Below are 12,698 nucleotides of genomic sequence, written 5' to 3'. Positions count from 1 at the left end.
GGGAGCCCCCGCAACGCCCGGTCCCGCTCCGCGGAACTGGGGCTGCTGCTGCAGAGGGTGGGAAACGGCCCCAGACGGCGGCGAATGCGGGGATGAGATGAGATGAGATGAGATGAGATGAGATGAGATGAGATGAGATGAGATGAGATGAGATGAGATGAGATATGCCATGCCCTCATGGGCACTGCCCGGCTCCGGGCTTGGGAAAAACTGCACACGGGCTCTGGGCGTTTGAGAGTAAAACGAAACCAGATGAGATCTTCAAAGGCGTCTCCTTATCTGCCCCTCGCAGGAATTTTAGATCGGCTTTAAAAATAATAATAATAAATGACCGGGGAAGAAATGCTTCCCAGCAGGAGGGCGGGGAGGGCAGCGCGAGCGGAGCCGATGGCCACGGGAAGGGCTCCCGGGGAAAGGGCACCGCGACGGCTGCTGCTCCTCGCACGTCTGGGGAAATGCCGTGCCCGGACACTGAAGCAAAACTTGAGATATTCCCCCATCAGATTTATTGTGAGAGAGGGAAAAACAACTACCAGCCATCCCAGAACTCATTCATCAACTCTTCCCCTTTTTCTGTGTTTTAAATCACAGCCAGTATATTTAATTAGTGACAGAAATTCCTACTGTTTCTGCTGGGGCTTTGGATCCACCAAAAACAGTGGATCGGTTCTTTGAAGAGTGTCTCTGTCAGGTCCCGCTGGGGCAGTGTGTGCGTCCCTGTTGTGTGCACCCACGTCTGCCTGCGCAGGAGCAGAACATTTTTTGCTGCATTTTACTTGGTGGAAGGTGGGGGGAAGAAAAGAGAAGGGTGGAAGAAATCAATGACCACTTTCAGGACACAGGGCAGAGCGCTAAGAAGTCACTTGCTTGGAGTGATCTCCCCCCCACAGTCCYCCCCTCTTCGTTTTTGTTCCACGTCTGCAGCCGGGGTGACTTTCCTGAGCGCTGGACGCACAGCCTGCTTGTCCCCACTGGGATGCTCAACGTGCCCCACTGCAAGGAGACCATCTCCCTGATCGCTCGTGTCCTGTGTGCCTCTGTGACGAGCGCTCGGCTCCAGCCTGCTATTCGTCTTTTAACTCCTTCTTTTCTTTTTATTTCGTTGTTTTTTTTTTGTTTTATCTCCATCAGATGCCTCCCCCTCTGCGCCCGAGCAGAGGTACCTCTTCGACATCTCAAGCCTGCCTGAGGCGGAGGAGGTGACGAGCGCGGAGCTGAGGGTCCTGCGCTCCCTTCCGGAGAACAGGAGCTTGGCCCTGTCCCYTGAGGGCACCTTCCACCACCTCCTGCTCTCCACCTGCCCCGGCRGGGATGGCGAGGAGCCCCGGCTGCTGGACTCCCGCGCTGCCGATGCTTTGGACGCTGGCTCCTCCACATGGGAGGTGTTTGATGTGTGGGAAGCCCTGCGGGATCGGAAGGAGAAATCTCCCTCGGGAAAGCTGCTGTGCTTCCTGCTGCGGATCGTGTCAGATCAGTCGGGACGGCTCCTGCCCCCCCGGCAGCTGGGCTTCAGCAAGCCCCGGCCACAGCCCCATGAAAGAGCCCTGCTCGTCGCCTTCTCCCGCACCCAGAGGAAGGAGAACCTCTTCAAGGAGATCCGGGATAAGATCAAGGCCCTGGGCAGCCCCCCGTTCCTGGAGCCCCCCAATCCCATCCGCAAGGCACACTCCAAGCGGAGGAGGAGACGGACCACCATCGCCGCCCGCTCCGGGGGCAAAGGCCACGGGAAGAAGGCGAAGACCCGCTGCAGCAGGAAGCCCCTGCATGTGAATTTCAAGGAGCTGGGCTGGGACGACTGGATAATCGCCCCGCTGGATTATGAGGCATATCACTGTGAGGGGGTGTGCGACTTTCCCTTGCGCTCCCAYCTGGAGCCCACCAACCACGCCATCATCCAGACACTGATGAACTCCATGGATCCCGAGTCCACCCCCCCCAGCTGCTGCGTGCCCTCCAAGCTCAGCCCCATCAGCATCCTCTACATAGACTCCGGCAACAATGTGGTTTACAAACAGTACGAGGACATGGTTGTGGAGACCTGTGGCTGCAGGTAGCAATTTTGGCGGTTTTCCCTTCCCTCTCCTGCAAACACTCTCTAACAGCCCAGCCCTATTTTATATATATAAATATATATATATAGTGCACATTTTGGTGTGTGCCTTTCCAAAAACCCCGTCCTGCTCCTGTCTCCGTACAGCGCCTCCAGCCTTCAAGCAGAAGTGGAGCCAGCAGCAGCATCTGGGCACTCCTAACCCTTCCCATGGGCAGCAAGGATGTAGTTTGTCCCCCTGCCCAAGGTCTTCCCAAAGGAAGGGAGACCCCGGCACCTGTGCCAGGTTTCCCAGGGCTCAGCTGAGGGCCAGGTGCCGCCGTGGGGCTGCCTGTCCCATCTTGCTGCCTTGCCCATTCCCACCATAGGATGCCGGCTCTGCATCCTAGCTCAGTCGGATTCTCCTCATTTCCTGAGCTCTTCTTTGTCAATGGTTTGGGGTTATTTTCCAAAAACTGTCTCTGCTGTGGAAAAGGTGTAGGGGATGGAGCAGTGGGTTGGAATTCTCTCTTCCGAGAGTAGAAGGACTGGGGAATTTTCGTGGCTGTCTGCAAATGCCGTTTGCTAATGGGGAGGTGTCATGCACGGTCAGCTCAGCCCGGGTCAGATCTGCTGTCTGGTCCCGAAAGCAAGAGGTTTCTCACTGCAAATCTATAGCTTCCCACCTCCGTTATCCGCCCAGGAGCTGTCACATAACCAGGAGCAAAGCTTATGGCTTCCTGGGAGATCTGGAGGAATGCGGAGTGTTGGGAACCTGAGGCAAGGATTAGAGGAAAAAAAGTACCCATTCTCCCCCCTTACTCCCCGACCTGATCTCACTCCTGGTGACACCCTGCAGAACCAGATCCTGTTACTGCGCAAGGCCTGGTGGCAGCTTTCCAGGAAAGGTGCTGAAAAGGGCTACAGGAACGGTCTGTGGGGTGAGCAGCCTGGCTTGCCGAGACCCAGCTGGCAGGGCTTAAAGTTTTTCCATTGGGGCCTGTTTGCAGCTTGTGGGAGGGAAGTTTTTGAGCCTAGGGGATGGGAAAGAGGGTCCCATAACTAGGGGATGAAGCTGAAGTCCCATTGGAAACAGAGCTCATGCACCTGGAAGAGCAGGTGGAGAACCACAGCAAGGGCTCAATGGCTTCGCACCATCTGAAGCACAGAGTCGCATCCAGCGATTGAAAACATCCGTCTTCCACTTACCTGGGAAGATGCACAGCCACCCAGGGAAGAGGTGTTGACCATGGTTTCTCATTTTCCCAAATACTCTCTCCATTGACCTGCCAAGCTCCAGCCTACCTTCCTCTAGCTTCCTACCTTTCATGTCAGAGGTGGCCCCCATGCTCCTCACAGTACCAGTCCCTCTCCCAACTCTCTGTCCCAGGAGCCTGGAGCAGCCAAGATCAGACCTTTCACTTGCAAAGGGTCGAGCGCTGCTGTCGGGAACAGAGGTGAGGGGAAGCAGGGCCATTTTGTGCAGTAATGGAAGGACTAAAGACTTGTAGTAACTCAGGAGCTTGGCATAAATTGCTCCTTTAAATGATGAGTAGCTTTGCCCTCGTGCAAAGGTGTGTTTTGGGAATGAGTGGGATCCCTGGGCAGTGTTTGGTACTAAACTTCGGGTTGATAGTGTGGTTTGTGTGGAGCAGAGATTTTGTTTGCACTGGGTGCTGCATGAGGTGGGACAACAGCAACCACACGCTCCCAAATGCCCTCCCCTTTGCAGCTAATAATGGTGTGAAGGGGCTCTTGATGTGAAGTACATTTTATATATATACATGTGTGTGTGTGTGTATATATATWTWTWTTTTTTTTTTTTTCTTTTTTTCTCACCCCTTCTCTTTCCTTGAGTTCCTTGTGGTGGAGCTTCATGGATGGTTTAGACCTAGGCAAGACGTGTAGCCCCCAGCAGCTGGTGGACACCAGCAAGTCTGCTGGCCTAACTGGTGGCCAGCGACCCATCCCCAGGGCACAATGGGCCATGTGGGAGTAGGCCTCAGTGCAGGAGCTCCCATGGCTGCTGGTGGAAGGAAGATGCAGGCCGCAGGGACAGGATTCCCCTTAGGACTGTGTGTGTCTGGTGGAGACCAGGACACCAGGGCTCCACCAGGCTTCCCCGCTGCCATTTTCCATCGCGGAGCAGGAGCATGAGGGTTTTTAGGGGCTGCAGAGAGCTTTCAGTAGCGTGACCTGAGGTCTGGTTGAGGAGCACCATGGTGGCGAGTGGTTCCCTGCGAGGCCCTGCCTGCCGCGGAGAAGGCAGCTCCTCCCGTGGCGGGCGGACCCAGCTCCGCAGCAGCGCCCGCGTTAGGGATTAGGCCAGGGCAGCGGTTTCTGGAGCCCACACATAAGGTGTTACTTGTGACGAGCTTGTCTGGGCTCAGAGCCAGCCGTGGGGCTCCTGAGTGCCCCAAGCAGAGGCGGCCCCAARTAGTGATCCGGGCAGCTTTTCTATGGCTCTGTCTGTAGCTCTGCTTGTCCCTCTTCTGAGTCACGGAGCAGAGGGGCAGGGAGACTAAATTGCACAGGACCTCCCTGCAACACCGCCCAAAAGCCGCAGGAGCGGTCCCCAAAATGTATTTCTGACTGTCCGCCTCTTACCTGGGCTGATTCTTGGGCACCTTCAAGTGTTATAAATAGGAAACTGGAGGTCAGCTGTGGACAAATGTGAATTCAGTAGATTCAGAATGATTTTAATGGATAATTACAGGTTCTCCATCTGCAGTATTTATACAACCTTTCCAGTAAAAAAAAAAGAAAAACAAACAAACAAACAAACAAAACCAGTTTCCATGTAGAGAATATTCTCCTGGAGGATTYGTTTGACCTTCAGCACCATTTTTATCTGCAGGATATAATTACACTGCAGCTAGGAGTATGAAGTGTCTGAAAAGGGCTGTGTTTGCTCTGAGCCGGCTCCGTCATCTCTTGCATGGACAAGGTCTGAGGAGCTGGAGACTTGCAGTAAGGTCTCCTGCTTTGAACAGGCTGGGCCTGCCCTCGAGGGTGACAGGCACCCCGGGACCACGATGACACACGTGCCTTACCTTAGGTTTACCAAGCTCTGTAAAACTGAAGCATGTGATGGAGCCACCACCTGTGCCGTGGCCTTGTTGCCCCTGTCCTGGGGTATCCTACAGCAGGGACAGTGGAAAGTAAAATGCRTTTGGGCCCGGTTTAACTAGTGCCTTTTTTGATTTCTGTTCCTCACTCTCAAAACCCAGTTCATCAGAAGCAGAGATATTATTTTCATATTGTTTTTTAATTCTCTTAAAATAACAGGGTCAAAACTCCCCCTCACCCCCAACTTTTAAACCAAGACTTCAAATCCAGTGTCAGAAGGGAAATGCTTGTTCCCTGGCACAGAGATGGGTGCTYGGAGGGATGAGAGGTCTCTTCAGCCTCACAGCAGGTTTACCTCTTGTAGCAGCATCCACCTTCATGGCCTTATTGCCTGTCAGCATTGGTGGATCAACATGTGCCGTGATGCCTGGCAGCCTGGAGCACCACGRGTTGCATGTGGCCTCACTTTGCAAGCTCAGCAAGCGTTTTGTTGTCTGCTTCAAATTGACCTGCTTGTTGTGTGTAGCAGCAGTGTCTACAGTTATTCATATCATTGCAAAAAAAATACTACGTGTATGTCAGAGATACCAATCCTTTGACAGACTAGCTAAGGTAGCCTCATGTCGTAGTGAACCYCGTGGGAAATGCACTGGCTTCCTGCTGAGCATGTCAGCAGCCCTGAAACACTGGGGCCTATTTTGTCTGCCYTGGGGCAGTATGGCCATGTGTTGAGAAGAAAGGACTGTGTGGGATGACAGTGATGGTGACGGTCTGATGGCTCTCACACAGCAGTCATCTCGGAGCCTTACCCTCAAGGAGATCATGCTACCAAACACACATTAAACCAGTACTTTGCACTAAGCTATGCACAGGCTGGATTTGAAAGCCTGCTGAATGCCAAGGACTATCTCACGGGCTTCAGATGGCCACCAAATTACATGCTATCTGTACCCTCTGGCATGAGTGTCCCATTTAAGARCGTGAATTTCTCCCTCTTCAGTAGCGCACCATTCTCTAGCAAGGCGTAGGGGCCCCCCAGCATTTGTGGGCAAAATTGGGCTTCGTGCAGTGAGAGTTGTGCTGTTTGTATTTAGTTCTGCAAGTTGGAAAAGGTGACGAGGCCACAAAAGTCCCATGGGTGTCAGGCAGAGCAGCTCCCTGGGGATGTACTTGCAGCATCATCCTTACTTGCTCATTGGTCCTTGTGCAAACCGAAGCATAGGAAAGTTGGGGACTAAATCTCCCATGGATGGGGTGTTGCTGATGGATGGGAGTCAGTGAGCAAGAGTAGTAAGGGAAYGTTCTTCCAGCCTTCCTGTCTTTAAATTAATCGTCGGTAGAAGAATAGGCTATTCTAAGGTATTGGTGTGTGYGACACTAGATTTTGTCATGAGCTTCTGTCTTCCCTGACAAACCACCTGCATTCAGTCTTTTAACGCTCTTTACTCAGTAAGAGTGTGTTGCTAGGTGTACAGAAATGCATGGATATCTCTGATATTCTGTTACGATGTTTTGTTAAGTGTCCTGGATCTTGCAAAAAAGACCTAAAATTGGAACTTCTGCTGGTGTAAATCACCAGCCAAGGGCTCAACCCTACATCTCTAAGGATATTTTAGAGCCTTTCACCTCAACACATGTGTAGACTGTGAGACAGCTTTTTCCTTTTACTGGCACCAGTGTTATAGCAGTCCTCCTTAATTTATTGTATTGGAGAGGAGTCTGATTTACATGGTAGTGGGAAGAAATTATGGTCACGCTCACTGTATGTACTTACATTTCACTTCTGGCCGARTGGAAAAGGTTAGGTGCGGTGTTGGACAGGAGAGCATTTTCAAGTAGATGGTATTGAAAACCTTAAATCAAAGCTTAATCTCAAAAATAGCCTGAAATGAAAACTATTGGTATTTTCAGTGTCTCGGGTTTGTTTTTTTTTTTTTTTTCCTCATCACTACTTATAATTTCAATTTAAGTTTTGTGAGTTCTTTTTTATGCTTTTATATTTGTGTTTGTATTATGAGTTTTCACGATAGCGGGCATTCAGGCTCGCGTGGCATTTGAAGGGGGAGGCAGGACAAGAGGAAGGAGATGTTAAGTCCGAGCAGAGTGAGTCCAGGGTGCTGTCTGCGGCCTCAAGCAGGCAAATCCATGGGATATCCGTAACTAACTTGGAGTCAACAGGAGGAAAGGATTCATTGAAGTTTGGTGTGCTTGGTTCTGACCTCCYGTCTGTTTTATGGTGATATAAATTTATCCTAATGTTGTCCGTGTCGCCACCAAGAGAGAAATGATCACAAAAACATCGGTACAACCCTGGAGCATCCCTGGAAGCCATGGCATTGGCTTTGGTCTCTGTGGAAAGGGCATGGTGGTCTCCAAGGTGTTTCATTCACTCTCTCCATCATACTTTAAAAAAGGAGGGGAGAGGTGTAGGAGGGGAAAAAAAAAGCCTAAATTTTGGGCAGTTCTTCCCATCATGGCTGGATGTTGTGGGGAGGAAGGTGAGCAGCCCGGGGTCCTTTTTCTTGTAGGTTCACTGCAATGCAGTCCTTTCTCAGAGGCCCCTGCCTCTGGGATTACACTGCTTACATTCACCTCGTCTACTGTGAGTAGATCAGTCTGTGGGGTTTCTAATAGCTCTTCAAAACAAGGGTCTGAGTTTCTGAAGAGCTGAGCAACTTGTGGTCCTGTGAGCCTCCAGGCCATGAGTGTGCAAGTGCCTTTGAACACCCATCTCCTACCAGCTCTGAAGAGGTTCAGGGTATTAACTCGAGCCTCGTCCACCTGCAGTCACTGGCCTAATGTCGCACGGTGGCCACTTGCTGGAAAAGCTTACAAGAGTTGGACCGCTTTCTTTGCTGGTGACACTGGCTCCATTCTTGGGGCTCCCCATTTTCAGTGCAGTTGGGAGCAGCACCCGTCCCGTTCACTTTAGTGGTTTGCTACTTTGCTCCACATCCTATCATTGCTTGTTCTTTTTGTGAAGTCAAGTCAAGGCTCTCTGGAGCACCCTTGGCAAAACGAGCCTCTCTGCTGGTCAGTCATGGTTTTATTTATGTGTTCTTTTCTTTGATCAGAAAGGAAAATATCAAAGCAACTCATGTTTCCAATAACCGTATCTCTAGTAGTTAAATTTTTAAAGCAATACTTGTATCCGTGTGTGTGCCTTTTAACTATCCATGTATTTGTTCAGCTTTTTCAGATCTGAGTGTGTGAAATATCTCTAAAGAAGATAGCTCTGTAAGTGATGGTGTAAATGCATTGTTTGTATGTATTCTAAAGTTTAAATAGAGTGTACATATTGGATTGTAAATGAACTGTAAACAGCAATCTATATTTTCTTGAATATATTATATAGCAGTATATATTTGTTAAATAAGTATTCTTGTATACTCTTCAATAACCTTTTTAATATTTTGTACAGATAAGTTTATTAAATATTTTATTGATAAATAGCTCTCCACAAGATGTTTCTTTTGAAAACTTGTGTGTGTATCAAAAAAAAAAAAAAATCTTTCATAAGTCATATGTACATTTACCTGGGAAGTCAAAAGCAAAAATGAAAAAAAAAAAWTTTATACAGGCTTCCTTGACAAACTTTTTTTTTTTCTTTTTCTTTTTTTTTTTTCCCTACCACAAAAACAGACTACAGAACAGTAACTATTTGCCATGGAATTAGCAACAAGGATGATATCTTTTCTTCATGTTTTTGAATGTGCTGTAGTTAGTAGCTCACCTGCCTTGTGTTTTAGCTCTGTAGCTCCATCCAGCTAAACAAGATTCTCTCCCTTGACTTGAACAGGATGCCCTAGAGGCTCAGAAACCATAAAGCAGAGAATACAGAAACATTAATTTTGATGGGTAAATACAAGAGCTGGCRTGAAGCATATTGCCTGCTGGAGTCAGGCTTACGATCATACACAGTCTGCCTGGTGGTTTTGACTTGAACATAGGCTGCTTGGGGATGTTTTTTCAGGTGGGCCGTTGCTGTGTCCGTCACTGGTTGGAGAAGGGCRGAGGAAAGGATGAGAGGGACCAGACTGCAGTTAGTGCTGGGCATCCGGTGCCCATCCAAAAGTRGGATTTTGGAAATCCCACTTTTAAGTTGAACTCACATGGCTGAATTGAATCAMTTTGTGTCTGACTTGGCCTCTTGGGCTACCTGTCTCTTTCACTGGTGACAGAGGAGCAATGCACCCGATGCAATGGTCTTCCTAAGACATTTGGGATTCCCARTAGAGGTGGGATTCTTTTTCAGTCTGTAGTACTAATTTAGCACTTCAGACTACTCAGGTGATTCACAACATTAASTAATTAATCCTGCCAGGAAGTCCAGAGGGAGATATGTAAGAGGAGAATCTGGTACCCCTACGTTCAGATATGTAAGTTACATTAGACAGGACATTTATTTTAAAAGCAGTACTTTATTAATTGGAGGTGAGTTAGGAGAGCTAGGTCTATGTCTTTGGGCCTGATCCAAAGTCCAGGGAAGTTAATTTTAATGCATGCTACAACTTTAGGAGGGTCTGTATCGTCTGCTAGAGACTAGCTGAAGTGCCTTGCATAATGTATCACGCACCTGCATGTAATGCAGTGCATTTCATAAGATGCCTGGGGCCTATCAGTGGGACAAGTATTTGCKGTGAGTCTCAGTGGTAGTGTCCAAGTACAATTCCAGCTCACCTTCAGCAACTGCCTATTATGTGGGCTCGTTTTCCTTACTACAAAAGCTTCTATTCTCAGCATCAYCAAGTGCTAGTTCCACAGGAATCCTCCTACAGTGGACTGTCCTATTTTGGTACAAGTCAGAAGGGATATGAGCATTAAAAAAAAAGCCCTCTTGTTTTGTGGGCAGGGCCACATTTCACTTTGTACATTTTGCTCTTTGTTCAAGAGCAAAGTTTGCTATGACTAAAGCTACGAGACTGCCATTTCAAAATTCCACTGATACTATCCTCATTTAATCATCAGATGGGTCCCTCCAAGCATGTGTGCAACCCTGTTGACTTCCTTGAGACTATTCTGGGGCTCTGGCTGGAGTTATACAGTCCATTTTGCCCTGGAGGCTTAAAATTTTCATCCTTTGTGGTGCAAACATAGGCTCTTCATTAAATGGAACACTGGTGGCATTCAGGACCCCTTGGCTGATGACAGCAGGTATGTTAACACTTCAAAACATGCTTGTTTTGTAAATGGTATTCATTTTCCTTACATGTTAGCCTGGAACAGCAGGATCCTTAACAAATTTTAAGGGTGCCTGCTAGGAGAAGCAGTAGTTGACTCCTGGCACTGCAAAAGCATGTTTCCCCATTCAAAGCCATCTGGTCTTCATATGCAAGGACTTCTCTTAATAAAAGAAGCATAGTGTAGTTTAGAGCTGGGGGGGCTTTAAAGTGAGCTTGATCAAGATGTTCATAGACAGGGAAAATGAGGGGCATTCATGACAAAAGATCTGTAAGTACCTGACTTGCACACACAATGCTGAAGAGCAAGTTAAATGTTTTAAACCACAGCTTGTGTTGTATTAGCTTCTGCAAACCAGTTGATAAAGATCCACAACACAGTTAATTTCTTCATGCACACTCCTGCAGTATGTGGAATGGGAAAAACTAGTCCATTTACAACCATTTTAAACCTTTGAAAACAGTCTCTTAATTAGAGAATTAAGTCTCTCCTCTCTTTCCCCATTGGAGTGCCTGTGTTGTCCTGTTTCGTAACTCCTGCGTGATGCTACTGAGAGCAGCGATCACTTCTGGCAGCTGCACTCTGCTGTTACTGCTGCATCTCGCTTCTGCTAAAGCCCCATCAGCTGTTCCAGAAATATATGTTGTTTTAATAGTTCCTGGTCACTCACAAATTCTCTCTGGATTCTTCTTTTTTTTTTGGAAGTGTGCCAAAAGAAAAGAGCTTGTTTGCCTACAAGCAAAGAGCCTCAGGAACTTACTGTCGTTGAGCGTCTGAGTGTGACCTGTGACACAGAGTAACATAACATTCTCTTGGGCCTACCACGTTTATCCAAATCCAGTAATGCTTGGAACAACTTTTTAATATTAATGATAACACTTCATCTCTTGTTTAAAGTCTTTGTTGGCAACTAACTAGGCCAGAGGAAGGGAGGGGGAGGGATGTGTGTATAAACTGGTTTTCTGCGAAATAAATAGGTAAATGACCTCAACTGCAGAGAGGAGATTATCTGCTATGTTTCATGTACGTAATTTGTCTCTTATGATTTAGGAAATCATTTAGTCCAACTTCAAACTTTCCACCATAAACATGAGGCAAGTATTTGTCAAACTTCTTGTAAGGACAAACTTTACTAATCCACACGCTCTAAAGTTCATTCAAACCAGGGAACACTTAGCTGGAGAGAGCAAGAGAAAACACTGATTTTGGAGCAGCTCTGGATGAAAATCCTTATGTGGGTCAGATGCCTATATCCCACTGACTTTCTCTAAACTTAGTAGACATACGTGAAATTTGGGTCTTAGGAGACAGTTTTGAAAATTTTGCACACACCAAGTAATAAAGAAGGTGCATTCAGACTAAACAAGCTGTCAAAATAAAGCAGCAAATTACGTTTTTACAATAAATGCTTTTATTTTTGTTACTGTATTTGTGCACTTTTTCATAAAAGGTATTGATCTAGCAAAACACTTGAGCATGAGCCAAGGTCTCACTGAAGCTAGCAGGAATACTTACTTGCATGGTGAGAATCAAGCACAAAGGTGAATGACAGAGATCAGGTGCTACTGCATACTACCAAGTCATCTGCAATAGGATTCCCAAGAGCTCTAAAGCAGCAAGACTACACTGTGTTTTATGGTAAGTTGATACGTTTGGACCATAAGCGCTTTGACACTCTTTGCCTTGGTTCATGGTTAACACTACAGGCTTCAAAGCTGCTAGATTTTTGCCATGTGAGATCTGCTTCTCTTAGGAAATATAGCTGTGAAAACTTTTTTTTTTCTTTTTTTTTCTTTTTTTTTTCACAATGAGTAGAGCAGCAAATTTTCAGATCTTAGCCTTACCGTAATAGCTTCTAGAAGGACGGAAGCAATTGGATCGCTATGTTTTTGATAACTTTAGAGAAAATTTGCGTAAGAAAATCGTAAGGCATTATCCTGCATTAGATCTGGTCAGGCATGACCAGATCTAATCTCAGTTTAAATCTTAATGCAGTCAGTAGGATTTATTATAATGAATTAACACTTGTATAAAAGGAATAAACAAGTCAAGTACAAGTATTGCTAAATTAATATCTTATACAAAGTATACGAATACTGCACTGTAAACAACTGTTTTTCCATAAGTAGTTCAGTTTCCAGCTTTTATAGTTTCCCATCATCTTTGGTTAATGCAAGACATTTTCTGTTGCCAGAAAATCTGCTCTAAGAAGAGCTGAACTTCTACAGTCTGATTCCAGCTCAATTGTCTGATTCCACAAACTTCAAAGAACCAATGTTTTATTCAACTGTATCAATGTGTAAACCGCAACAACCAATTAAAATGTGTTTTTTATGCATTGTCAACAAACACACACATGCATACGTGTGTGCATATATATATATACACATACACACACATACATATATATATGCGCACC

The 12,698-nt window shown here is 46.9% G+C and overlaps 1 protein-coding gene across 1 annotated transcript; it reads left to right on the top strand.

The window, feature by feature from the left end:
• The first annotated feature begins 455 nt into the window (after positions 1-455).
• Positions 456-2,054, top strand: GDF7 (growth differentiation factor 7). Its single transcript, XM_026044886.1, has 2 exons — positions 456-510; positions 1,132-2,054. The coding sequence occupies exons 1-2, from the start codon at positions 456-458 to the stop codon at positions 2,052-2,054; spliced, it is 978 nt and encodes a 325-aa protein (XP_025900671.1).
• Positions 2,055-12,698: the final 10,644 nt, after the last annotated feature.

Source organism: Nothoprocta perdicaria, unplaced genomic scaffold (genome assembly GCF_003342845.1).
Source record: "Nothoprocta perdicaria isolate Ctin4 unplaced genomic scaffold, notPer1 scaffold_39, whole genome shotgun sequence".
Lineage (NCBI taxonomy): Eukaryota > Metazoa > Chordata > Aves > Tinamiformes > Tinamidae > Nothoprocta > Nothoprocta perdicaria.
The sequence above is the reverse complement of the archived record's forward strand: the minus strand, read 5'-3'. Positions and strand labels throughout refer to the sequence as shown.